This window comes from Chrysemys picta, chromosome 13 (genome assembly GCF_011386835.1).
Source record: "Chrysemys picta bellii isolate R12L10 chromosome 13, ASM1138683v2, whole genome shotgun sequence".
Taxonomy (NCBI): Eukaryota; Metazoa; Chordata; order Testudines; family Emydidae; genus Chrysemys; species Chrysemys picta.
The window spans coordinates 5,588,098-5,613,647 of NC_088803.1; the positions used below are offsets into that span (position 1 = coordinate 5,588,098).

General features: G+C 65.4%; 2 protein-coding genes across 2 annotated transcripts in view; both read left to right on the forward strand.

Moving 5' to 3' along the window:
* Positions 1-7,638, forward strand: part of JPH4 (junctophilin 4) — a 12,370-nt gene extending 4,732 nt beyond the window's left edge. Inside the window, exons 3-7 of the mRNA XM_005290129.4 lie at positions 1-437; positions 1,134-1,926; positions 4,238-4,356; positions 4,725-5,257; positions 5,986-7,638. The exon at positions 1-437 is cut by the window's left edge and continues 1,551 nt beyond it. Of these exons, the coding sequence (XP_005290186.2) occupies positions 59-437; positions 1,134-1,926; positions 4,238-4,356; positions 4,725-5,257; positions 5,986-6,066 (1,905 nt within the window). The 5' untranslated portion in view covers positions 1-58 and the 3' untranslated portion in view covers positions 6,067-7,638. The remainder of the gene's footprint in view (positions 438-1,133; positions 1,927-4,237; positions 4,357-4,724; positions 5,258-5,985) is intronic.
* Positions 7,639-10,633: 2,995 nt separating this feature from the next.
* Positions 10,634-24,622, forward strand: LOC101953594 (adaptor related protein complex 1 subunit gamma 2). The gene is given in 23 exon segments (XM_065565318.1): positions 10,634-10,781; positions 11,191-11,395; positions 12,425-12,549; positions 13,282-13,423; positions 14,134-14,230; positions 14,799-14,875; positions 15,337-15,432; positions 15,627-15,707; positions 15,837-15,935; positions 16,531-16,586; positions 17,552-17,665; positions 17,756-17,896; positions 17,991-18,045; positions 20,422-20,544; positions 20,710-20,799; positions 20,879-21,006; positions 22,020-22,124; positions 22,324-22,444; positions 22,542-22,671; positions 23,222-23,253; positions 23,255-23,389; positions 24,276-24,374; positions 24,459-24,622. Coding segments are annotated over 22 exon segments (2,355 nt in total). The 5' UTR covers positions 10,634-10,781; position 11,191; the 3' UTR covers positions 24,564-24,622.
* The last annotated feature ends 928 nt before the right edge of the window (positions 24,623-25,550 follow it).

Below are 25,550 nucleotides of genomic sequence, written 5' to 3' on the forward strand. Positions count from 1 at the left end.
ATGAGCGCAGGGTCCTGTGGGTAGCCGGCGCCGGGGGAGGCGGGGCCTCGTTACATGCATGTCCCACGGGGGCAGGTTCGACTTTGACGATGGCGGCTGCTACGTGGGTGACTGGCAGGATGGCCGGGCGCACGGGTACGGGGTCTGCACCGGCCCTGGGGCCCAGGGCGAATACAGTGGGCAATGGCGGCGCGGGTTCGAGTCTCTGGGCGTCTACACCTGGCCCAGCGGCAACACCTACCAGGGCCATTGGAGCCAGGGCAAGCGGGAAGGGCTGGGCGTGGAGCGCAAGAGCAAGTGGTGTTACAAGGGGGAGTGGAGCCATGGGCTGAAGGGCCGGGCCGGCGTCTGGGAGAGCCACTCCGGGGTCACCTACGAGGGCATGTGGAGGGACGGGCTGCAGGATGGCTACGGCACCGAGACCTACGCCGACGGAGGTGAGGGCAGACGGGTGCCAACTCCGGGGGGTGGGGGCGGGAGAGAGGGGAAGGGGGGATCTGTCTGTCTGGCCAGTTGCGCGGGCCCTTCATCTGCCCAGCTTCACGCTCCCTCCATCCAACCACGTCCGCGCACAGGCCCACACTCCATCTGCTCTCCTGCGCTGTTCTGCACTCCATTGCTGCATCCGCATTCATCCCTCCAGCCATCCGCCAGCCATCCGCCCGCCCTCCCTCCATCCATCCACCCAGGTCCATCACCCACCCCTCTATCCCTGCAGTTCCACCCACCCTCCCGCCCACCCTCCATCCATGCATCCACCTGCCACCAATCCCTCTCTCCCTGCGGTTCCACCCTCCCTCCCACCCTCCCTCCTTCCATCCATCCACCCAGGTCCATCACCCACCCCTCTATCCCTGCCATTCCACCCTCCCTCCCTCCCGCCCACCCTCCATCCATCCATCCATCCATCCATCCACCTGCCACCAATCCCTCTATCCCTGCGGTTCCACCCTCCATCCATCCATCCATCCATCCATCCATCCATCCATCCACCTGCCACCAATCCCTCTATCCCTGCAGTTCCACCTTCCCTCCCTCCCTCCCTTCACTTCCTCCCTCTCTTCCCAGTTTCCATCCCCCGCCCCCCGGTTTGGCGTCCCCCCCGCTCTAACCCCCCGTGCCCTCCTTTGCAGGCACCTACCAGGGCCAGTGGCAAGCCGGGAAGCGGCACGGCTACGGCGTTCGCCAGAGCGTCCCCTACCGCCAGGCTGCCTTGGTGTGCTCCCTGCGTCGCACCTCGCTGGAATCCCTCCGCAGCGACCCCGACCCCAGCGGGCCCCCTGCTCCTCTCCCTCCCCCTCCCCTGCCCCCTCCGCTGCTCCCGGGGGACAGCCCAGCCTCGGGCTCCCGGGGTGGCTTCGTGCTGGCCTTCCCCGGTGACCCGCACTTCCCCAAGGGGGCCAAGAAGAAGACGGGGGGCTTCTTCTTCCGGCGGTCCCTGCTGCTGAGCGGCCTGCGGGTGCGCCGGGCCGAGTCCAAAGCCTCCCTGGGCAGTAAGCGGGGCTCGCTGAAGAGCGAAGCCGGGGTGAGCTCGACCGGGAGCGAAGCCACCACCCTGAGCTACGCCGAGACCGAACCCCCCGAGATGCCATCACGGTTGGCCATCGAGGGCTCCTCCACCGAGGTGTACGCCGGGGAGTGGCGTGCTGACCGGCGCAGCGGCTACGGGGTCAGCCGGCGCTCCAACGGGCTGCGCTACGAAGGCGAGTGGCTGGGGAACCGGCGGCATGGCTACGGGCGCACCACCTACCCTGACGGCACCAAGGAAGAGGGCAAGTACAAGCTCAACCGCCTGGTGAGCGGCAAGGTCAAGAACCTCATCCCGCTCCGGCGCAGCAAGGTGAAGGAGAAGGTGGACCGGGCGGTGGAGATGGCCCGCAGAGCCGTCAGCCTGGCCAGGCAGAAGCAGGAAATGGCGGCCACCAGGTCAGCTGGCAGACGGGGGCCACTGGCGGCTGTGGGGTGCTGGGGAGCTGGAGCATTGGGGACTGTCAGGTGTGGGTGGGGGAGTGCAGGGAGTGTGGGGGGAGAGGGACTGTGGAGGGGAATGTGGGGTGGGGACATATGGGACTGAGGAGAATGGGGTACATGGAGGAGTGGGGGATGTGGAGGCAGAGCATGGGGTGGGTTTTGGGGGGAAGGGGGACGGGGGATTGGGGATGTAGGAGGGGAGTGGGTGCAGAGGGGAGGGGAGATGTAGAAGAATGGCGGGGGGGCAGTGTGTGTGGTCAGGGGGCAGTGGACGTGTGTCTAAATAACACTCCCTGTTACACTCTCTGGGGCCTGCAGTGGGTCTGGGATTTGAATTGGGCTTCAGGGGTTTGGGCAGGGAGCCCCTCTGGGTCCTGTGATTCACCTCTGAAAAACATCCCAGAACACTGCCTTTTCTCCTGGCCACAAATCTAGCCAAGGCCCAGGCTTCACATAGGCCTTGTAGGCCTCAGTAGGCCCAAAGTCATAACTCCTCCATCCACATGGAGGGGCCTCTTGTCCCACAACCCCCTCCCCAGGTGCCATTTTCCCTCCTTCCTAAACCTTCACTTCCTGCCTGGGAAGGGAGACCTCAAACCACGATGGGGAGAGGTCATGAGGGGATCACTGGCAGCCATCTTGAAAGTTGGCTCAAGTGACCCCCCGAGTGGGTAGACATCTTGAAACATGGGTTAAGTGACACCCCCAAGTGGTAGCCATCTTGAAAGTTGGCTCAAGCCAGCCCAACTGGGTAGCCGTCTCGAAAGTTGGATCAAGTGACCCTCAACTGGGGTAGCCATCTTGAAATCAGGTTCAAACCACCCTCAGCTGGGCAGCAATTTAAAAGTTGATTCAAGTGACCTCCCCAACTAAGCAGCCATCTTGAAAGCTTGTTGATGACCATGGAACACCAACTTGTCCATTCTCCCAGAGGCACATGGGTTATTTTGTCAACCACCCTCCCTGCGGGCATGCATGGGTGAAACAGGGGCTGGATGGGAACTAATTAATGATGGAGTCCCAGTAGGCAAATGAATTGGAAGGTCCCAGTGGTCAGTTGAGGGGCTGCAGAAAAAGTCCCACCCCTACTAAGAAGGGGGAGTCCACCCTGCATTAGGGTGAGGTCAAGAGTAGCCATCTTGGAAGTTGGTTCTAATGACCCCAGTTGGGGCGGCCATTTGAAGTTGGTTCAAGTTACCCCAATTGGGGCAGTCATCTTGAAAGTTGTCCAGTTGGCCTGGACAGGGGAGAAGCTGTGTGGCTGGGTGAATGGTGTGGAGGCCTTGCTGAGATCGGGGTGCTGGAGGGGAAGGCCCTACCGCCCAAACTTGACCATACCAAGGTGCTTTCTTGGGGATCATTGGGTTTCTAGCTGACAGAGGGAAAGCAGGTGGGTGGATGGACTTGGCTGCCAGAACTTGTGTCCTTGCCCAGCACTGGAATTGAGACGTTGGCTCTGCCAACAAACAGCGATGATGGCTCCTCTCTGTCTGGCTGGAGTTTGCTTTTCTCTCCTTTCCTCTGGCACTCTCCTCTTGTTGCTTTTCGTTAATTATTTCTTTCGCTGGCTGTCTCGTTTTGTGTCTCGTTTTGTGTTTCTTTCTTTCTTTCTTTCTTTCTTTCTTTCTTTCTTTCTTTCTTTCTTTCTTTCCCTCCCCCACCATTCCCTGCTCTTCCCCCCCACCCTCCCTGCCGTGTTGCCATCCCCAGCCAGGGCATGGTTGGGGGCTGGGGAAGACAGGTTACATGGAGTGTGTGCAAGGGCCTAGCAGAGGCTGCCTGGTCTCCTAGGCAACCGGGTGATGGCAACAGCAATTGGCTGGCGGTTGCTGTGGAAACAGCGGAGCAGCAGCATCCACTGGGCTTGGGGGGGGCAGAGAGGCTGCTGGTGGGGGAAGGGCGCTTCCCTTGGCATGGCGGGGGAGGGGGCTGGGAATTAGGGGGAGGGTGTTGGGGACTGGGTGAAGTGCAGGGGCAAGGTGGGGGCTGGGCGCTGTATAGGGATGGATCTGGGGTGATTCCTGGGGTCCAGGGTGTGTGATCAGTAACTATGAGTGGGAACAGGTGCTGGGGCCCAGGGTGGGGCTGGATGGGGGGATCGGGGCTGGGGGGTAGGATGGATGGGGAGGGGTGGTAGGTGCCGAGGGTTAGGCTGGTTGCACTAGGGATGGGTGCAGGATAGGTGGGCAGGCTTGGCTGGGGGAGGGGCCAGCGCTGACCCCAGGGAGGTCCCACCCCACAGAGACCCACCCTGCCCTCTCCCCAGGGCGGCCGATGCCCGGCTGAAGGCCACGGCCGCGCTGGCCTCTGCCGAGAAGGCCGTGGAGGCGGCTCGAGTGGCCAAGATCCTGGCCCAGGATCTTCAACCCATCCTGGATGACCCTGGTGAGTTTGGGGGTGGGGCAGGGAAGGAGCACCTAATCCTGGGTCTGTCGGGGAGCCCCCCGGCCCAGCCCCCCCTGTACAGGGGTGCCTGTGGGGTCCCCCATTTTGCGGAAGGGGCATCCACCGCTCCCCATGCTTGTATGGGGGTGATTTTGACCTGAACCCCCTTTCTCACCCCACGGCACCCATTTTGTATCCGCCTTCCAATTTCTGATCCCCCCCATCCCTTTTCTCCCTGCACCCCCAAACCTGGATTCTCCTGACAGTGTGGGGGGGGCTGAATTTGTGGGGGGCATTGAACCCTGTGGGATGCTATCAACTGAACCCCACTGTTGACCCCCCTTTTCTCTCTGCCCCCAAAAACCCAGAGCCACGGCCCCGCCTGGACTCCGAAGGCACCGACACGGACCTGTTAGAATATGACAGCCCGGGGGTCTACGAAAATGGGGTCACCCCATCCGACGTGACCCCAGACCCCAGCTACCCCCCCACCCCGCTGCAGCCCTGGAGGGGGGACCCCCGCCGGACTTGGCACCCTCTGGAGAACGGCGGACCCCCTCGAGTGCCCCCTGCGGATGCATCAGACCCTGAGGACGAGTGGGGGTGCCGGAGGTTCCCTGCCCGGACACCGGGGTTCCCACCCGAGGGACTGTGGGAGGGGGACGAGGCAGGGCGCCCCCTGGTGGGCACCCCTCCCAGCGGCAGCTCTGGAAGCCTCCAGGAGGAAGAGGAGGAGGAGGACTATGAGGAAGATCTCCCCCAGCTGGATATTGGGGAGCCCCAGGCGGGGCCAGAGGTGGCGGGACCCCTGGGGCACTCTGGACTGGGGGCTGACAAGCTGCCTTCGGGGGTGGGGGCTGCGGCTCAGGGTGAGAAGGAGACAGGAGCAGCCGTGAGACAGGTAAGAGGGGCAAAGGGGCACCCCCATCTTCCCACCTCCCAGAACCGGGAGAGAACCCAGGAGTCCTGGCTCCCAGCCCCTCCCCCCAACCACCAGTCCCCACTCCCGTGCCCGAGCTGGGAGAGAACCCAGGAGTCTGTCAGGACGGGAGGGGGGGTTGTGGGCGTGGCCCAGCTGATGAAGCTCCATGGGATTGGCTGGTGTCCTGGCTCTTGTCTCATAGCAACTGCATCCTCCATCCAGCATCCCTCCCGCCCCACTGCAGCATCTCAGCCCCTCCCAGCACAGCCGCAGTGGGGGGTGCTGGGAGGAACTGGCGGTGGGGAGGGGGGATGCTGGTCTGGTGAGTTAGAGGGCAGGGGGCTGGGAGCCAGGACTCCTGGGTTCTCTCTCCGGCTCTGGGAGGGGAGGGGGCCTAGGGGGTTTGAGTGGGGGGACAGAGGGCCAGGACTCCTGGGTTCTCTCCCCGGCTCTGGGAGGGGAGAGGGTTGTAGGGGGTTAGAGCGGAGTGGGGCGGGGGGCTGGGAGTCACGTGGAGGGTGGGGGATGTGTGGTGGGAAGTTGTGGGTGTGTTTGCAGAGGGGGGGGGTTGAGGCTGAGGAGTTGGGAGGTGTATGGGGGATGTCGGCGTCGGCTGGGGTGGGGTTATGGGGGAAGGGGGTGTTTGGGGAGAGGGTAAGGTGGGGGTGTCGGGGGGGCATGTCTCAACCCTCCCTTTTCCCTTGCAGGGAGCTCACCCATTGGTGGTTCTGGCCGTCGTGTTGATTGACATCTGCCTGGCTCACCTGTTCTCTCTGCTTCTCACCTGAGACGGGGGTGGGGAGCGGCTCCCCACCAGACCCCTCCCTCTGCCCCTTCCCCCCCCCACCTGTCACTCGTTCTCTGCCGCTCTGTCTCATTCCCTCTCTCTCTGTCACTTGTTCTTTTCTCCTCTCGTTCCCTCTCTCTCTCTTTCACTCATTCTTCTCTATTTTATTCTCTCTCATTCTTTGTCGGTCTGTGTCTTTCATTCCTCCATCCCTGCTCTGCCCCCTTCCCTCTCTCTCTAGATTGTTTACATACGAAGGGCTCTTTCTAGCAGATTTCTCTTTCTCTCTGTCTGAGACCACGACAACCCCCCCGTTTGAAATTTGAGGTTCCTTTCCCCTTAATGCACTCCTTCTTTTGGGGTTCAGTAAATCGGGGATGGGGGACCCCAGGGCTGGGAGTGGGGGGGAATCCCAGCAGGGGGTGTGCTCGCCCCACCCCTCCAAAACCAAACAAAAATGGCGAACTTTTATTTCTGCTTTTTTAACTTTTCTCGCTGCGTCTGAATGAAATAACTAGTTAAAAATTAAAAAGGGGGCGAAGGGGACGATTCTGCCATTGGGGGGCGACTGGGGAGCTCAATCCTGGTGCAAGGCTGTTGAGGGCAGCTGCTACACCTAGTGGGGAAAAGAGGAAGTCCCGCCTTTCGAAGGGTGGTTCTAAAGGGGTCAGACAGGAAGTCCTGCCTCCTAGAGGGCTAAGCAGGGACCTCATGGTGTGGAACATCATCTACTGGAGGGTGGGGAAATTCCTCCTTCAGGAGAACCACCCCAAGCATTCAACACAGGAAGTCCCGCCTTTTGCAGGGATGTGATGGTGCAATAAAAGAAGTGGGTAGGGAACACTCCCCAAAGGGGCGAAACAGGAAGTCCTGCCTTTTGTAGGGATGTGACGGTGCAATACAGGAAGTTCCACCCTCAGCAGGGTTGAGGATACTCGTCAGAGTGGTGGAACAGGAAGTCCCATCTTTTTAAAGGGACGTGATGTGCAATAGAGGAAGTTCTGCCTTCCGGAGGGTGGAAAATACTCCTAAAGGGGGCAAAACAGGAAGTCCCGCCTTTTTGCAGAGATTGGCGGGTGCAAAACAAGAAATCCCACCTTCTGGAAGGCAGGGAGACATGATTTCGGCCAATGAGGGGGGCTAGATGGTCCTGCCTGACCATGGGAGGGGAATGCAATGATACCCCAAGATACGTGTTGACTTAGAGGGGGGCTGTATAGTTGTGGGGGATACATCCCCTCCAATCACCCAGGGCAGGGTTAGGAAGTTGGGGGGGGCTTTGGGGGCACCCCCTGGCAGGAATCTCCCTCTCGGTCCCCCAGAAAATGCATGAGGATGCTCAGTGTATTGGGAATGTGTATAATCGACTCCAATCCCCACGGCCCTGCAGTTTTCTACCTCCCTCCCTGCTGGCTTTCTCCTCCCTTGCTCCGGCCTTGATCCGATGTCCCCTCCCCCGGATTGCCTTTTCCACTGGATATTTCTTATATCGTGTCTTTGGGATTGAAAACAAAAAAGTCTTGCAGATTTAAAAAAAACAGAAATTTAATAAAAATATATTAATAAAAAAAAAGGGAAAATGGACTGACATCATCTTCTTTCGTGTTGGGAACCCAGGAGTCCGGGCTCCCCGGACTCTGACCACCGGCCCCCACTCCCCTCCCGGTGCCGGGCAGGGAACCCAGGAGTCCGGGCTCCCCGGACTCTAACCACCGGCCCCCACTCTCCTCCCGGTGCCGGGCAGGGAACCCAGGAGTCCGGGGTCCCCGGACTCTGACCACCGGCCCCCACTCCCCTCCCGGTGCCGGGCAGGGAACCCAGGAGTCCGGGCTCCCCGGACTCTAACCACCGGCCCCCACTCCCCTCCCGGTGCCGGGCAGGGAACCCAGGAGTCCGGGCTCCCCGGACTCTAACCACCGGCCCCCACTCCCCTCCCGGTGCCGGGCAGGGAACCCAGGAGTCCGGGCTCCCCGGACTCTAACCACCGGCCCCCACTCCCCTCCCGGTGCCAGGCAGGGAACCCAGGAGTCCGGGCTCTTCCACCTGCCCGCGCTGCCGCTAGGGGCGGGGCTGGGAGCGGGCTCGGGGCGGGGCGAGGCTCTATGGTTTCACATCCCAGAGCGGCCGCCGCTCACCATAGAGATGGCGCTTCCCAGAGAGGCTCCGACCATCGAGTGCAAGATAGAGCGGGTGCGCAGGGAGTGAGAGGTCGCTCTGGGAGGAGCCTGGAGGACTCCTCCGTGTCTCTATGGTCTTAAAGAGACCCCTCCCCCCAGGCTGGGGAGAGGACCCAGGAGTCCTGGCTCCCAGCCCCTCCCCCCGCCGAACCACTGGACCCCACTCCCCTCCCAGAGCCGGGGAGAGAACCCAGGGGTTCTGGCTCCCAGCCCCCCTGCTCTAACCCACCCACTCTAATTACAACCACGTGGCCCCCGGGGGCAGAGAAATCAGCCACCGGGACCTCGAGCAAACCACAAAAGTGAAAAATGCCCCATTTCCAGGGCTCTTCACCCCCTCTGTGGTTCGTGGACTCCCGTTCCCCAGCTGGTCCCCGCCATCCCAGGGGCTGGGAATGGCCTAGAGGGAAGGTGAAATGTCAGGACTCCCGAAGCTGGCAATTTAAGGGGCAGGGCTGGGAGCAACTTAGCAGAGTTGGCAGCATGGTCATTAGCCAGTTGGGTATGGATGCCGGGGGGTCGCGGTCTGTCCAATACAGGCTGGCGTGGTTCACCAGCCCATATCTGATGGGCGAGCTGGAGAGGAAGGTGGACAGAGCCGCCAGGTCTGGGTACAAAGCATCCAGGCATTGAAGAACGAAGCAGATCCAGTCAGTAATTCTCTCCTAGTTAAAAACGGGTTTATTTCCATTTTGAAATCAGGGCCCCATTGTGCCAGGTGCTGCACACACCCCAGCCGAGATCAGGGCCCCCGTCGTGTCTGGGGCTGCCTGGGTGGGGACGTCCGCTTGGGGCACCCCCTCCAGAGGATGGTCCCCTGTCGGGGTCCCCGAGCTGCCCCAGCTGTTACCACGCTGAGGATTCTGGGGTCTCCAGCCCTAAGGGATCCTGGGAAGGGTCCCCCCTCCCCGGCATCTCTCCAGCCACATGCCGTGGTCTCCCACCATCTCCATGACTTCAGCAGTCCTAGACGCAGCCCCGTCTGTTCCCCCCAATGCTGTCCCATGTTCTTACCCCAGCCCCTGGGGATTCTGGGAAGGGTCCCCTTTTCATCTCTCCAGGGATACCCTGTGAAGTTCTCCCATACCCAGCCCGGGAGGATTGTGGGAAAGGGCCCCTCGGCGCCGCCACCTGACCATCCCGTGTCCCTCCAGCGTCTCTACAGGTCCAGGGATCTGGCAGACGATCCATCTCCGGGATCCTAGGGGTGCTCCTGGACCCTCCTCTAACCAATGCGCTTGGGACACCCCATCTCAGCCCCCGCAGGGGTGTGAGAAACACCCCCTGACAGCACCCCCCAGGCGCCCCCCATTTCAGCACCTCTCCATGGGGAGTCCCCTACATGGCACCTGCTGACAGAACTGGGAGAGCGGGGAGTGAGGAGGGAGACCCTGGGGGGGGGGCTGGCTCAGGCATTGGGGGGGTCACTGGGTTCCCCCAGGGGCTGGGGGCTAAGCAAGGATGGAGCCAGGGCCTGTGTCTGTGACGGGGACTCAGGGGGGTCAATTCGAGGGGGATACTACATGGGGGGGGAGATGTTGTAATGACGTGGGCATAGGGGACCCGGCATGGCCCGGGGACCCTGACTCTGTACAGACCCTGGGCTCAGCCCCCCCAACTCCAGCCCCCACCCCCGCTCCACTCCAGCCCAGGGATGGGGGAGGGGCTGGACCATGGGCTCTGAGGGAGAGCTGTTATTTCCCACAACCAGAGAGAGGCCATGGGTTGCTCGCCCCCACCAGTAGCACCCCCAGCCCGTCATCGCTCAGCACCAAGGAGTCTAGGAGAGGACCCAGGAGTCCGGGCCCCAGCCTCCACCTCCAACCCACCATCCCCCACTCCCCTCCCAGAGCTGGTGCTAGAACCCAGGAGTCCTGGCTCCCAGCCCCCCCTGCTCTAACCCACCAGCCCTCACTCCCCTCCCAGAGCTGGGGCTAGAACCCAGGAGTCCTGGCTCCCATCCCCCCCTCCCCACTGTAAGCACTAGACTCCCCTCCCCTCCCAGGGGACGAGAACCCAGGAGTCTGGGCCCACAGCCTCCACCTCCAACCCACTGGGCCCCACTCCCCTCCCAGAGCCAGGGCGAGAACCCAGGAGTCCGGGCAGGCTCCCAGCCCCTCATTACCCAGTGTCCCTGATTGTAGTGTCGGCAGAGCCTGGGGGCTGCCCCTAGCCCCACACCCCCTCCGAGGCTGGGGTCGAAGGGGGATGGGCCAGGCTCCTTCCTCCTGGGTGGGCCCCCCGCATCCCAGCGCCACAGCGCCCCCAAGAACCGACCCATCCCAGCTCTTCCAAAAGCCCCTCCTTCTTCCTCAGACCCCCCCCGAAAACCCAGTACCCCCCGGTTTCCCCCCCAAAGGCTTCCCCCGAAACCCCCCAGAACCCCCAACCCCTCAGTTATTGCCCCCATCCCCCTACTTCCCCAGTCCCTCTCCGGCCCCATGGGTGCAGTTCTGCCCCGCGGCCAGCAGGGGGCGGCGGGCGCCAGGTGAGCGCAGCGCACAGGTGAGGTCTTCTGCGGAAGTCTGGAGACAGGCAGGTAAGCGGGGGGCAGGAAGCGGAGCCCCCCCGTCCTGAAGAGATGGAGGGGGAGGGGCTGGTTTAGGAGAGCAGCCAGGTGAGGGGGAGGCAAGGGCCCAGGGATGTGCCAGGAGGGGTCGGGGGGGAGGGGAAGGGAATGTGAGGGACAAAGAGGGAGGGGGCCCAGGTGCACGTGGCGGGTGAGGGAAGTGGGGGGATGGGGCCATGGAGGGGGAAATGGGGCCCAGGGGGACCTATGGGGGGGAAGGAATTGGGGGGAGAGACGTGGTGAGTGGGGGAAGGGTGATGGGGAGGAGACAGGGCCCAGGTGTGGGGGGAGGGAGTGAGGGGGGGACTGGGATACGGGGTGGTGGGGTTCGGTTAAGGGCGGCTGTGTCTCGGGGGTAACCCCCTCCCTCTCCTCCCAGGATGGGGGACCCCCTCCTGACGCTCCCGGAGCTGATCCGGAGGGTGCGGGGGGCGCGGACGCAGGCGGTGGAGCGGGAGCTGGTGCAGCGGGAGTGTGCCCGGATCCGGGGGGCCATTCGGGCCGGGGACCCCCAGGCCGGCACCGCCAACCTCACCAAACTGCTCTACATCCACCTGCTGGGGTACCCTGCCCACTTCGGCCAGGTAAGGGAACCGCGTCCCGCTATACCCCAGAACCCCACAGCACCCCAGGCCCCGATATCCCCTACTGCACTGCCAGGCACCCCCCACTGCACCCTGATATCCCCCACGGCACCCCCAGAACCCCACTGCACCCCCATGCCCCAATATTCCCAACTGCACCCTAGACTTCCTACCCCCTCTGCACCCCATGCCCTGATATCCCCCACTGCACCTCCAGACCTCCTACTGCCCCTCTGCACCCCAATATTCCCCACTGCACCCCCCAGAACCCCACTGCACCCCATCCCCCACTGTACCCCAGACCTCCTACTGCCCCTCTGTACCCCAATATCCCCCACTGCACCCCCAGAACCCCACTGGACCCCCACACCCCAATATCCCCCACTGCACCTCCAGACCCTGATATTCCCCACTGCACCCCCAGGCCCCCACTGCACCCCACACCCTGATATCCCCCACTGCACCGCCAGACCCTGATATCCCCCACTGCACCCCAGACCTCCTACTGCCCCTCTGTACCCCGATATCCCTCACTGCACCCCCAGAACCCCACTGTACCCCCATACCCTGATATCCCTCACTGCACCCCCAGAACCCCACTGCACACCCACACCCCAATATATCCCACTGGACTACCAGGCCCTTCAGTGCACCCCAAGCCCCCGAGATCCCCCACTGCACCCCCAGGCTCCACACTGCACCCCCACACCACAGTAACCCCTTTTGCACCTCTAGTCCCCCTGAGATCTCAATATCTTGCTCCCTTCCCCCGGGATCTCCAAACCCTGGCCCTGCTGTGCCCTAGGCCTGGTGGGACCCCAGTATCCCTAACCCCCTGTCTGCTCCTCCTGGGGGGACCCCAGCAGGGCAAGATGGGGACTAAGATTATTGTTAATTTATCTTCCACCTGTTGCCCCTGAACTGCCTGCACCCCCAATCCTCCCACCCTGCACCCCTCTGCATCCCATTCCTCCAATAGCCCCTCCCCTCACTGATCCCCTCTACCCCACACCCCCCTTGTCCCCCCAGATGGAGTGTCTGAAGCTCTTGGCCTCACCCCAATTCCACCAGAAGCGGATAGGCTACCTGGGTGCTGCGCTCCTATTGGACGAGAGGCAGGATGCCCACTTGCTCCTGACCAATAGCATCAAGAAGTGAGGGGGAGATCGGGTTTGGGGGGGCTGAGGATTCGAGATTTGGGGTATGCCAAGGGGGCTGATGGTGCTGGGGGCTCAGGGCTGTGGTATGGGGGGACCCCAAGGGGGCTGATGGTTCTGAGGGTATCAGGCTGGGGTATGGGGGTTTGGGGGGACCCCAAGGGGGCTGATGGTTCTGGGGTGCTCAGGCTGGGGTATGGGGGTTTGGGGGGACCCCAAGGGGGCTGATGGTTCTGGGGGTATCAGGCTGGGGTATGGGGGTTTGGGGGGACCCCAAGGGGGCTGATGGTTCTGGGGTGCTCAGGCTGGGGTATGGGGGTTTGGGGGGACCCCAAGGGGGCTGATGGTTCTGGGGGGCTCAGGCTGGGGTATGAGGGTTTGGGGGGACCCCAAGGGGGCTGATGGTTCTGGGGGGCTCAGGCTGGGGTATGGGGGATTGGGGAGACCCCAAGGGGGATGATGGTTCTGGGGTGCTCAGGCTGGGGTATGGGGGTTTGGGGGGACCCCAAGGGGGATGATGGATCTGGGGTGCTCAGGCTGGGGTATGGGGGTTCAGGAACTCAGAGGAGCTTGAGCTTCTGGCTATGGGCACTGGAGGTTTGGGGGGCTAGGGTTGAATCTGGGCGGTGAAGACAGGAATGTGGGGTTCAGGGGATGAGGGTGGGGTGTCCGAGCTGGGGTTTGGGGGGCTGGGCCAGTCCTTGGGGTTCACCCCCCCTCTCCCTGCAGCGACCTGGCGCACCCCTCCCCCTGCGTGCAGGGCCTGGCGCTGGGCTGTCTGGGCTGCCTGGGCTCGGCGGGGATGTGCCGTGACCTGGCGGGGGAGGTGCAGCAGCTGGCGGGGGACGCCCCAGCCCCGGTGCGCAGGAAGGTGAGTGGGGACCCCCCCAACCCCTCCTCGCCGTGACCCCCATCCCCTACAAGCCTCTCTTGTTCCCCCAACCCCTAGCCACTTCTCCTCCTCTAACCCAGACCCCAACCCCCCTGCCCCCCGCAACCCTTAACCCCCTCCTCTGCCCCTGTAACCCCTAAACCCCTCCTCTGCCCCCCACAACCCCTAACCCCCTGACCTCCGCAACCCTTAACCCCCTCCTCTGCCCCTGTAACCCCTAAATCCCTCCGCTGCCCCCCACAACCCCTAACCCCCACAACCCTTAACCCCCTCCTCTGCCCCTGTAACCCCTAAACCCCTCCTCTGCCCCCCACAACCCCTAACCCCCCTGCCCTCCACAACTCCTAACCCCCTCCTCTGCCCCCTGCAACCTCTAACCCCCTCTGCCCCCTGCAACCCCTAAACCCCCTGCCCCCCGCAACCCTTAACCCCCTCCTCTGCCTCTGTAACCCCCTAAACCCCTCTGCCCCCTGCAACCCCTAACCCCCTCCTTTGCCCCCTGCAACTCCTATCCCCCCCGCCCCCCACAACCCCTAACCCATTGCTCTGGCCCCCTGCAACCCCTAACCCCCTTCTCTGCCCCCTGCAACCCCTAAGCCCCTCCTCTGCTGCCCGCAGCCCCTAACCCCCCCTTCCCCCTGCAACTCCTAACCCCCCTGCAACCCCTAACCCCTCTCTGCCCCCCCCAGGCTGTGGCCTGCGCCGTCCACATTGTCCGCAAAGTCCCGGAGCTCTCTGACGTCTTTGTCCCCGTCTGCGACCGGCTCCTCAAGGAGCGACGCCACGGTGAGGGACCCCTGAAACGCCCTGTCCCCCCCAATCCTCAGTGCTGCCCCCCCGGCCGCCAGGAACCTCTGCCCCCATCCCGCACCGTGATCCCGCCTCAGCCGATCCCCTGAGGTCCTTCCATGATGACCTTTCGGGGGGGGCGGAGGCAGACATCTGGGGATGGAGGGAGGGACCCCTAGAGGGGCCCTTCTGGCTCCAGCCCCTCCTCTGGCTGTGGAATGGAGACAAGAGGTGTCGCCCCTCCGTGGTCCAGCGTTGGGTTTTCCCACCTGCGCTGAGTCCGCCCAGGCCTTCCTGGTCCATTAGACCCCAACCCAGATGGCCTCAGCCCCCCTCCCCCAGCGGCTAGGGAGTCCGTGGGTAAACTGAGGCACGCCTAGGGGTCATACCCCTCTTACCAAAATACCCTCGTTGGCCCATAACCCCCAGCCGCAGAGGAGCTGGCCCCTGCCAAGGATTGTCCTGATGCCATGGTGAGGGGTTGCAGCCCAGAGAGAAGGGAGGGGGGTTAGAATCCTCACCCTGAGCCCGGGGAGTTGATTGACACCTGTCGGCCTCTTGTCAGGCCTTCTTCACGTCACCCTGCTCTTGATCACGGAAATGTGCGAGCGAAGCCCGGATGTCTTGAGTCACTTCCGCAAGGTGAGAGAACCCAGGAGTCTGGGCTCCCAGCACCCCCCTGCTCTAACCACTAGCCCCCACTCCCCTCCCAGAGCCAGGAGAGAACCCAGGAGTCCGGGCCCCCAGCACCCTCTGCTCTAACCACTAGCCCCCACTCCCCTCCCAGAGCCAGGAGAGAACCCAGGAGTCCGGGCCCCCAGCACCCCCTGCTCTAACCACTGGCCCCCACTCCCCTCCCAGAGCCAGGAGAGAACCCAGGAGTCTGGGCCCCCAGCGCCTCCTGCTCTAGCTACCAGCTGGGGAGGGGGTCCCCTCGCTGGGAGAGAACCAGGAGTCCTGGCTCCCAGCCCCCCACCCCCACTGGGGATAGGTGTTTCCAGAGGTGGTAGGGGATATGGAGTGCTGGAGGGGTGGGGAGAGAAGGGAAGGGATGATGGGAGTGATATGGGGGAACAATGTACTCACCCCCATCCCCCCTCCAGGCCGTGCCCCAAGTGGTGGAGATGCTGCGCAACTTAGAGGTGTCGGGGTACTCGCCAGAGCACAGCATCATGGGGGTCAGTGACCCCTTCCTGCAGGTACCCCCCTTCCCTGCCCCCCAGCGTCATTCCCCCATCCTGTCCCCTCACCTTGCCCTCACCCATCCCCTCAAACATACCCCCCACCTTCTTCCCATGCCCCCAGCCATCCCCCTAGTCCCCCCACCCCCTGCTGCCCCTTAGGGTCCCCTCACCCGACCCCCCTCCCTGACACCCCCAATCTCCCCTCCCAGGTGCGCGCCCTGCGGCTGCTGAGAGTCCTGGGACAGGGCAGTGAGGAGACCAGCGAGGCCATGAACGACATCCTGGCCCAGGTGGGTGGGGCATGGGAGGGGGAGGGGCAGGAGGGCAGATGTGGGGGCAGGGAAGGGAGGGGTGGGAGGAGGGGGGAGCAAGCACCGAGCCGGTGCTGACCCCCCCCACCCCGTCTCCCCCTCCACCAGGTGGCCACAAACACGGAGACCTTGCACAACGTGGGGAGCGCGGTGCTGTACGAGACGGTGCTGACCATCACAGCGGTGCGCTCGGCGCCCGGCCTGCGGGTACGGGGGGGGGCACAAACCTGACCCCCGAGCACTCCTCCGCCCGGGACTCTGCCATGCTTCCCCCTTCCTCCCTCCCCCAATCAGTGCAGAATCTAGTAGCGGGTAGTTCCGCAGGTTAATGCCCCCCAACCGCCTCCCAGGCATAATTTAACCCTGGGGCCTCATCCCCTCTGTCTGCTCAGCTCCATCCCCTCCTTCCTCCCCACTCATTCGTTCTCTTTGCCCTGCTCCCCCTTCCAGAGCCCCGTTCCCTCCCCCAGTCAAGCCAGAATCCAGTAGCAGGTAGTTCCCCAGGTCAATGCCCCCAAACTGCACCCAGGAGCAATCTAATCGTGAGACCCGATTCCCCACTCATTCATTGGCTGCTCTGCCCCATTTCCGCCCCCCCGCCACTCCTCCTCCAATCTCTCTGCCCATTTCCCTCGTTCCCAGCCCCCGCCCTTCAACATTTGGGCCACAATCCAGTAGCGGGTAGTTCCGGAGGTTAACACCACCCAACCCTGGAATCTGATTCCCGGCTCATTCCCTGGCTGCACTGCCCCATCCCCTCCTTCCTAGCTCCCCTTCAGCCTCTTCCCCTGCTCTCCCCCAGGTTCTGGCTGTCAATATTCTGGGACGATTCCTCCTCAGCAGGGATCGGAACATCAGGTAAAAAGGACCCAGGTGTCCGGGACGCTCCCTGTGGCCCCTAGTAAGAAAGGGGGTGGGAAGAGACCAGGACTGCAAATGGGACCCAGGTGTCCTGGACATTAGCGCCCTGTGGGATGCGGGGGGTGGGGGGAAATGGAGGGAATGGGAGATGGGGCTAGGTTTGGGGGTGGTGTCAGGGAGGATGACTGGGAGGGGCTGGGTTTGGGGTGAGAAAGAGAGAGGAGGGGGGGCTAGATTGGGGGGACAGAGGATGGGGAGGAGCTGTTTTGAGGGGTTGGATGGGGGATGAGAGTTTGGGGGCACAGGGCAGGGAGGGGCTGGGTGGGGGATCTGAGTTTGGGGCCACAGAGCGGGAAGGGGCTGGGTGAGAGGATCTGAGTTTGGGGGGGCAGGGAGGGGCTGGGTTGGGGGGATCTGAGTTTGGGGCATGGGGGTCTGGGTCAGGGGGATCTGAGTTTGGGGGCTCAGGGCGGGGAGGAGCTGGGGGAATCTGAGTTTTGGGGGCACAGGGCAGGGAGGGGCTGGGGATCTGAGTTTGGGGGCTCAGGGCATGGAGGGGCTGGGTTGGGGGGGATCTGAGTTTGGGGGTGCAGGGCAGGGAGGGGCTGGGTTGGGGGATCTGAGTTTGGGGGCATGGGGGTCTGGGTCGGGGGGATCTGAGTTTGGGGGCTCAGGGCGGGGAGGAGCTGGGGGAATCTGAGTTTTGGGGGCACAGGGCAGGGAGGGGCTGTGTGGGGGGTCTGAGTTTGGGGGCACAGGGCAGGGAGATCTGAGTTTGGGGACACAGGGCGGGGAGTGGCTGGGTTGGGGGATCTGAGTTTGGGGGCACAGGGCAGGGAGAGCTGAGTTTGGGGGCACAGGGCGGGGAGGGGTTGGGGGTGACTGGAGAGCCGGGGACGGGACCCAGGCGTCCGGGAGGCCGCGCGGGGCGCTCACCCCGAGGCGGGGGGGCCGTTCCCCAGGTCTGTGGCCCTGACGTCCCTGCTGCGGCTGGTGCATGCGGAGCAGAGCGCCCTCCAGAGGCACCGTGCCACCGTGCTGGCCTGTCTGCGTGACCCGGACCCCTCCATCCACCGGTGAGACACGGGGGGCCTGGGGGCACCTGGAGGGGGGGCTGGGGCGGGCCCGGCCCCCAGTGACTGACCCCCCTCCCTCTCTGCACCCAGACGCGCCCTGGATCTCAGCCTGGCCCTGCTGACGGGTGCCAACATCCGGACCATGACCCAGGAGCTGCTGGGTTTCCTGGAGACCTGCCCCCCAGCCATGAAGCCCCCCTGCGCCTCAGGGCTGCTCCTCGCTGCCGAGAGGTGAGTCTGGCTGGCAGGGGGCACTGTGAGGAGTGGGGCTGGGGGGGTCAGCGTGTGGCCCCCCCCCACCCCCTTTATCTCTTGTCGCCCCCAGATTTGCTCCGAACAAACGCTGGCATATAGACACCATGCTGCAAGTGCTGACCATGGTGAGAGGCGGGCATCTGGGGGTGCAGCAGGCAAATTGGGGGTGAAGGGAGCACGCAGAGATATCTGGGGGTGCAGAGGGAGATCTGGGTACGGGGAGAACGCAGAGAGATCTGGGGGTGCAGAGGGAGATCTGGGTACAGGGAGAACGCAGAGAGATCTGCGGGTGCAGGGGGAGATCGCTGGCTGGGAAGAGATGGGAGGAGGCAGTGGGGTAAGTGGCAGGGAGGAGGGGCAGATGGGGGCTGGGGGAGGGAGCTGGGAATGATGGGGCTCTGGGGGGAGGGGGGCAGATGGGGGCTGGGGGAGGGAGCTGGGAATGATGGAGGTCCGGGGGGAGGGGGGCAGATGGGGGCTGGGGGAGGGAGCTGGGAATGATGGGGGTCCAGGGGGAGGGGAGCAGCGGGGTAAGTGGCAGGGAGGAGGGGCAGATGGGGGCTGGGGGAGGGAGCTGGGAATGATGGGGGTCTGGGTGAAGGGGGGCAGATGGGGGGCTGGGGGGAGGAAGCTGGGAATGATGGGGGGCCAGGGGGAGGGGGGCAGTGGGGTAAGTGGCAGGGAGGAGGGGCAGATGGGGGCTTGGGGAGGGAGCTGGGAATGATGGGGGTCCGGGTGAAGGGGGGCAGATGGGTGCTGGGGGAGGGAGCTGGGAATGATGGGGGTCCGGGTGAAGGGGGGCAGTGGGGTAAGTGGCAGGGAGGAGGGGCAGATGGGGGCTTGGGGAGGGAGCTGGGAATGATGGGGGTCTGGGTGAAGGGGGGCAGATGGGGGCTGGGGGAGGGAGCTGGGAATGATGGGGGTCCGGGTGAAGGGGGGCAGATGGGGGCTGGGGGAGGGAGCTGGGAATGATGGGGGGCCAGGGGGAGGGGGCAGCGGGGTAAGTGGCAGGGAGGAGGGGCAGATGGAGGCTGGGGGGGGAGCTGGGAATGATGGGGCTCTGGGGGGGCAGTGAGTTAAGTGGCAGGGAGGAGGGCAGATGGGGGCTGGGGGAGGGAGCTGGGAATGATGGGGCTCTGGGGGGAGGGGGGCAGATGGGGGCTGGGGGAGGGAGCTGGGAATGATGGGGGTCCGGGGGGAGGGGGGCAGATGGGGGCTGGGGGAGGGAGCTGGGAATGATGGGGGTCCGGGGGGAGGGGGGCAGATGGGGGCTGGGGGAAGGAGCTGGGAATGATGGGGGTCCAGGGGGGAGGGGGGCAGTGGGGTAAGTGGCAGGGAGGAGGAGCAGATGGGGGCTTGGGGAGGGAGCTGGGAATGATGGGGGTCCGGGTGAAGGGGGGCAGATGGGGGCTGGGGGAGGGAGCTGGGAATGATGGGGGTCCAGGGGGAGGGGGGCAGTGGGGTAAGTGGCAGGGAGGAGGGGCAGATGGGGGCTTGGGGAGGGAGCTGGGAATGATGGGGGTCCGGGTGAAGGGGGGCAGATGGGGGCTGGGGGAGGGAGCTGGGAATGATGGGGGTCCGGGTGAAGGGGGGCAGATGGGGGCTGGGGGAGGGAGCTGGGAATGATGGGGGTCCAGGGGGAGGGGGGCAGCGGGGTAAGTGGCAGGGAGGAGGGGCAGATGGAGGCTGGGGGGGGAGCTGGGAATGATGGGGCTCTGGGGGGCAGTGGGGTAAGTGGCAGGGAGGAGGGGCAGATGGGGGCTGGGGGAGGGAGCTGGGAATGATGGGGCTCTGGGGGGCAGTGGGGTAAGTGGCAGGGAGGAGGGGCAGATGGGGGCTGGGGGAGGGAGCTGGGAATGATGGGGCTCTGGGGGGCAGTGGGGTAAGTGGCAGGGAGGAGGGGCAGATGGGGGTTGGGGGAGGGAGCTGGGAATGATGGGGGTCCGGGGGGAGGGGGCAGATGGGGGCTGGGGGGGGAGCTGGGAATGATGGGGGGTCCGGGGGGAGGGGGGGCAGATGGGGGCTGGGGGAGGGAATGATGGGGGTCTGGGGGGAGGGGGGCAGATGGGGGCTGGGGGGGGAGCTGGGAATGATGGGGGTCCGGGGGGAGGGGGGCAGATGGGGGCTGGGGGAGGGAATGATGGGGGTCTGGGGGGAGGGGGGCAGATGGGGGCTGGGGGGGGGAGCTGGGAATGATGGGGGGTCCGGGGGGAGGGGGGCAGATGGGGGCTGGGGGAGGGAATGATGGGGGTCTGGGGGGAGGGGGGCAGATGGGGGCTGGGGGGGGAGCTGGGAATGATGGGGGTCCGGGGGGAGGGGGGCAGATGGGGGCTGGGGGGAGGGAGCTGGGAATGATGGGGGTCCGGGGGGAGGGGGCAGATGGGGGCTGGGGAGGGAGCTGGGAATGATGGGGGTCCGGGGGGAGGGGGGGCAGATGGGGGCTGGGGGGGGAGCTGGGAATGATGGGGGTCCGGGGGGTAACCAGGTCTCCCCCGCCCCAGGCCGGCTCTTCGGTGCCAGACGATGCTGTCTCCCGCCTGATCCAGCTGATTGGGGGGGCCGGGGAGCTGCACCCCTACATTGTGAGACGTCTCTATGAGGCACTGGCCTGCGACATCTCCCCGGTGAGGGGGGTCTCGGTGGGGGAGGGGGAGAAGGGGGAGGGCGGAGGTGATTGGTGGGGGGAGGCGGAATCCTGGTGGGAGGAGGGGCCAGGCAGTTTTGGGGGCGGGGCTAATCCACAGTCTCTCATTTGGGGGGGGTCGTCCCCCACCCCGCTTTTTTCCCAGCAACCCCTGGTGCAGGTGGCCACCTGGTGCATCGGCGAATATGGCGACCTTCTCCTAGCTGCGAGCTGCGAAGAGGCGGAGCCTGTGCAGGTCAGGGGGCGGGGCTGGTTGGGGGGCAGAGGCGGGGGTTGGGTCCCGGCTCACCCTTTGCCCCATGTCGCCCCCGCAGGTGGAGGAGGGGCAGGTGCTGGCGCTGCTGGAGCAGGTGCTGCAGTCTCACCTCTCGCTGCCCCCTACGCGCGCCCTCGCCCTGACGGCCCTCATGAAACTCAGCACCCGCCTGCAGGGGGACATTGAGTGAGGCACCCCCAAATCCCTGTGCATGCTCCCTGCACCCCAACCCCCTCAGCACCCCAAATCCCTGTGCATGCTCCCTGCACCCCAACCCCCTCAGCACCCCCAAATCCCTGTGCCTGCTCCCTGCACCCCAACCCCCTCAGCACCCCCAAATTCCTGTGCCTGCTCCCTGCACCCCAAAATACCCCTGAGCAACTCCAGAATCCCTGTGCATGCTTCCTGCACCCCAGACCCCCCTCAGGACCCTCAGAATCCCTATGCATGCTCCCTGCACCCTGAAATCCATCTCAGAACCCCCCAAATCCCTGTGCATGTGCCCTGCACCCCAAATCCCCCTCAGCAACCCCATTATCCCTGTGCTTGCTCCCTGCACCCCCAAATCCAAACTGAACCCCATAATCCTCTGCATGGTCCTTGCAGCCCAGACTCCCTCTGCATGCTCCCTGAACTCCCAAAACCGTTCTGCACCCCAGAATCCCTGTGTGCATGGTCCCTACACCCCCAAATCCCCTCTGCACCTCCAGTATCCCTCTGCATGCTCCCTGCAGCCCCCTGAATCCCTCCCCATGCTTCCTGTACCCCCCAAATCCTCACTGCACCCTGGAATCCCTGTGCATGCTCCCAGCACCCCTAAATCCCCTCTACACTCCAGTAAAGCCTGTCTGGGCTTCCTGCACCTCAACATCCTCTCAGAACCCCCAAAATCCCTGTGCATGCTCCCTGCACCCCCAAAATCCTCTCTCCCCTCCCTGATCTCTGCGAATCCTCCTGGAAGTCTCCCTGCACCCCATGTCCCCACTGTGACTCCAAACCAGGGATACCCCAATGCTGTGTATGCACCCCAAATCTCCATACAACCCCACCAGCTCCCCCACGCACCCTGCCCCCCACATCTCCAGGCATAGCCCTGACACCCGGGGGAGTTTTGTCCCGCCTCTCTCCCCGGTCTCCCTGCACCCCCGGGCCCCCCTTTACCGCTGGAGGGTGATGGGGCCCCAATTTGTCTCCACCAGCCGCATCCGGCGGATCGTCTCTGTGTTCGGCAGCTGCCATGACATCGAGCTCCAGCAGAGGGCGGTGGAGTACAACGCCCTCTTCAGAAGATATGACCACCTCAGGTGGGGGGGCGGGGAGCCCGGACTCCTGGGTTCTCTCCCCGGCTCTGGGAGGGGAGTGGGTCCTGTGGTGGTGGGGGAGGGGGCGGGGAGCCAGGACTCCTGGGTTCTCTCCCTGGCTCTGGGAGGGGAGTGGGGTCCCGTGGTGGCGGGGGAAGGGGGGGGAGCCAGGACTCCTGGGTTCTCAGGCTCATTCCCACAGGGCGTCTGTGCTGGAGAAGATGCCCCTGGTGAAGGCGGAGGAGGAGGAAGGAGCTGAGCTTGTTGCACCAGGAGGCCAGAAGAGGGCGCCGTCCCCCAGCTCTAAGGAGGAGCCCAGCCAGGTGTGGAATGTGGCCTGGCCCTGGGGGGCACTGGGCTGGGGGGGTCCTGGATGATCCCTGCCCCCCTAACCCACATCCCACCATCTCTCCCCTCCAGGTCGCTGACCTCTTGGATCTCCTTGCGGGGGCCCCAGCTCCCCCCCGGGCCCCCGTGGGCTCAGACGCTCCCGTGACTGAATCGCTGCTGGACTTGCTGGAAGACTTGACCACCGGTGGTAAATCAGGGGGTGAGGAATGGGGGGCTGGAAGAGGTGGGGGGTGAAGAATGGGGGGGCTGGGAATGGACGGGGTGGAGAATGGGGGGTGGGAAGAGGTGGGGGTGAAGAATGGGGGGGCTGGGAACGGATGGGGGTGGGGAATGGGGGCGTGGGAAGGGGCAGAGGGTGGGGAATGGGGGGCTGGGAACAGGCAGGGGGTGGAGAATGGGGGGCTGCGATGGGGGGTGAGGACTGGGGGGCTGGGAACAGGCAGAGTGTGAGGAATGGGGGGGCTGGGAACAGGCGGGGGGTGGGGAATGGGGGGCTGCGACGGGGGGGTGAGGACTGGGGGGCTGGGAACAGGCAGAGTGTGAGGAATGGGGGGGCTGGGAACAGGCGGGGGGTGGGGAATGGGAGGCTAGGAAGGGGGGTGAGGAATGGGGGGCTGGGAACAGGTGGGGGTGGGGAATGGGGGGCTGGAAAGGGGGTGAGGAATGGGGAGGTGGGACTCAGTGGGGGGCACTTTGTAGAGGGGGGAGCAGGGACACCCCTGAGTCCTTGGTGTCACTCCCCCCCCCAGCGCCCCCCATCCCCCCGCTGACGGTGTGGGAGGGGGGATGGGCTGCGGCTGGACTTTGCCTTCCAGCGCCCCCCGGGAGACCCCCACCTGCTCCTCGTCACGGCCAGCGCCAGCCGCACTCGCCCCGGCACCGCCTCGGGGTTCCTGCTCCAGGCGGCCGTGCCCAAGGTGAGCCCCCACGTGCTCCCCCCCCCTCCTGCCGGAGGGGAAGTCATGCTTGGGATGGGTGGGGGGAGGGGGAACTGGTGCGGGTGAGCAGGGTGGGGGAGGGAACAGGCTGTGTGGGGGTGAGGCATAGGGAAGAGGAAGGAAGGGGCAGAGCGGGGGGGTCAGGGTGCGTGTTTGGGGTGCAGGTGGAGCAGGTGGAGGAATGGGCAGAGTGTGGGGGCAGGAGGAGGGGACAGTAGAGGTGCGGGTGGGGGTGGGGTAGAGGCTGTGTGGGGGTGGGGCAAGCAAATGGGGGGGCTGGGCGCATGCCGGAGGTGGGGAAGGCATAGGAGGCGGGGCAGGGCGCGTGCTGGGGGTGGGGCGGGCGCGTGCCAGGGGTGAGACGGGCATAGGAGGGGGGGCAGGGCGTGTGCCGGGGGTGGGGCAGGAGTAGGAGGGGGGCAGGGCGTGTGCCAGGGGTGGGGCAGGAGTAGGAGGGTGGCAGGGCGCAGGCGGGGGTGGGGCAGGAGTAGGAGGGGGGCAGGGCGTGTGCCGGGGGTGGGGCAGGAGTAGGAGGGGGGCAGGGCGTGTGCCGGGGGTGGGGCAGGAGTAGGAGGGGGGCAGGGCGCAGGCCAGGGGTGGGGCAGGAGTAGGAGGGTGGCAGGGCGCAGGCCGGGGGTGGGGCAGGAGTAGGAGGGGGGCAGGGCGTGTGCCGGGGGTGGGGCAGGAGTAGGAGGGGGGCAGGGCGTGTGCCGGGGGTGGGGCAGGAGTAGAAGGGGGGCAGGGCGCAGGCCGGGGGTGAGACGGGCGTAGGAGGGGGGCGGGCGCGTGCCCGGGGTGAGACGGGCATAGGAGGGGGGGCAGGGCGTGTGTCGGTGACCCCCCCGCTGACCCCCCACCCTCCCAGTCTCTGCAGGTGGAGCTGGAGGCCCCCAGCGGGACGTCGGTGCCGGGCCCGGACGGGGCCCCCCTGAGGCAGCGGCTGCGTGTGCGGAACCCCGGCCGGGTGAGGGGGGGGGCTCAGCCCAGGGATCCCCTCCCCCGCTCCTCCCCCAGCCCCCCACCCCCTGACTCCCCTTCTCCCCTGCAGGTCCCCCTGCGGATGCGCCTGCGACTGGCCTACACCCCCCCCGCGGGGCGCCCGGTGCAGGAGACCCTGGAGCTCAGCGACTTCCCCGCGGCCGCCTGGCAGTGACCGCCCCCGTGCCCCATCGTCCGGCCCCAGCTGGGGGGGGGGTGAATAAACAGCCTCCCTGGAGCGATGCGTCTGTGTCCAGTGTGTGTGGGGGGGGCGGGTGAGATGGGAGGGGGGCTGGAGGTGAAGCAGGGGGGAGGAGTTGGGGATGCAGGTGTGGGGGGGGTCCCTGCCCAGTGATCTCCCTTCTGGTTGCCCCCCCTCCCACTGCGTCAGATGTGACACGGGATCCCAGGCCGGGGAGGGACTGTTGGGGGCAGGCAGAGGGAGGGGGATCCTGGAGGGGCTGGTTGGGGGCAGGCAGAGGGAGGGGGATCCTGGAGGGGCTGGTTGGGGGGCATGCAGAGGGGGGGGATCCGGGGGGGCTGGTTGGGGGCAGGCAGAGGAGGAGGGATGGGGGAGCTGGTTGGGGGGCAGGCTGAGGGGAGAAGAATCCCGGGGGGGCTGGTTGGGGGGCAGGCAGAGGGAGGGGGGATCCCGGGGGGCTGGTTGGGGGGCAGGCAGAGGGAGGGAGGGATCCCGGGGGGGCTGGTTGGGGGGCAGGCAGAGGGAGGAGTGATCCCGGGGGGTTGGTTGGGGGGCAGGCAGAGGGAGGAGTGATCCCGGGGGGCTGGTTGGGGAGCAGGCAGAGGGAGGGAGGGATCCCGGGGGGGCTGGTTGGGGGGCAGGCTGAGGGGAGAAGAATCCCGGGGGGGCTGGTTGGGGGGCAGGCAGAGGGAGGAGTGATCCCGGGGGGCTGGTTGGGGAGCAGGCAGAGGGAGGGGGATCCCGGGGGGGCTGGTTGGGGAGCAGGCAGAGGGAGGGGGATCCCGGGGGGGCTGGTTGGGGGGCAGGCAGAGGGAGGAGTGATCCCGGGGGGTTGGTTGGGGGGCAGAGGGAGGGGGGAATCCGGGCCGGCGGCGAACCAGGGACGCGGTTGGGGGGGGACCCGCCTGCCAGGGCCCCCCCCCCGCGCCCCCTGCCGGGAGAGGCTGGGGCTGGAGCATC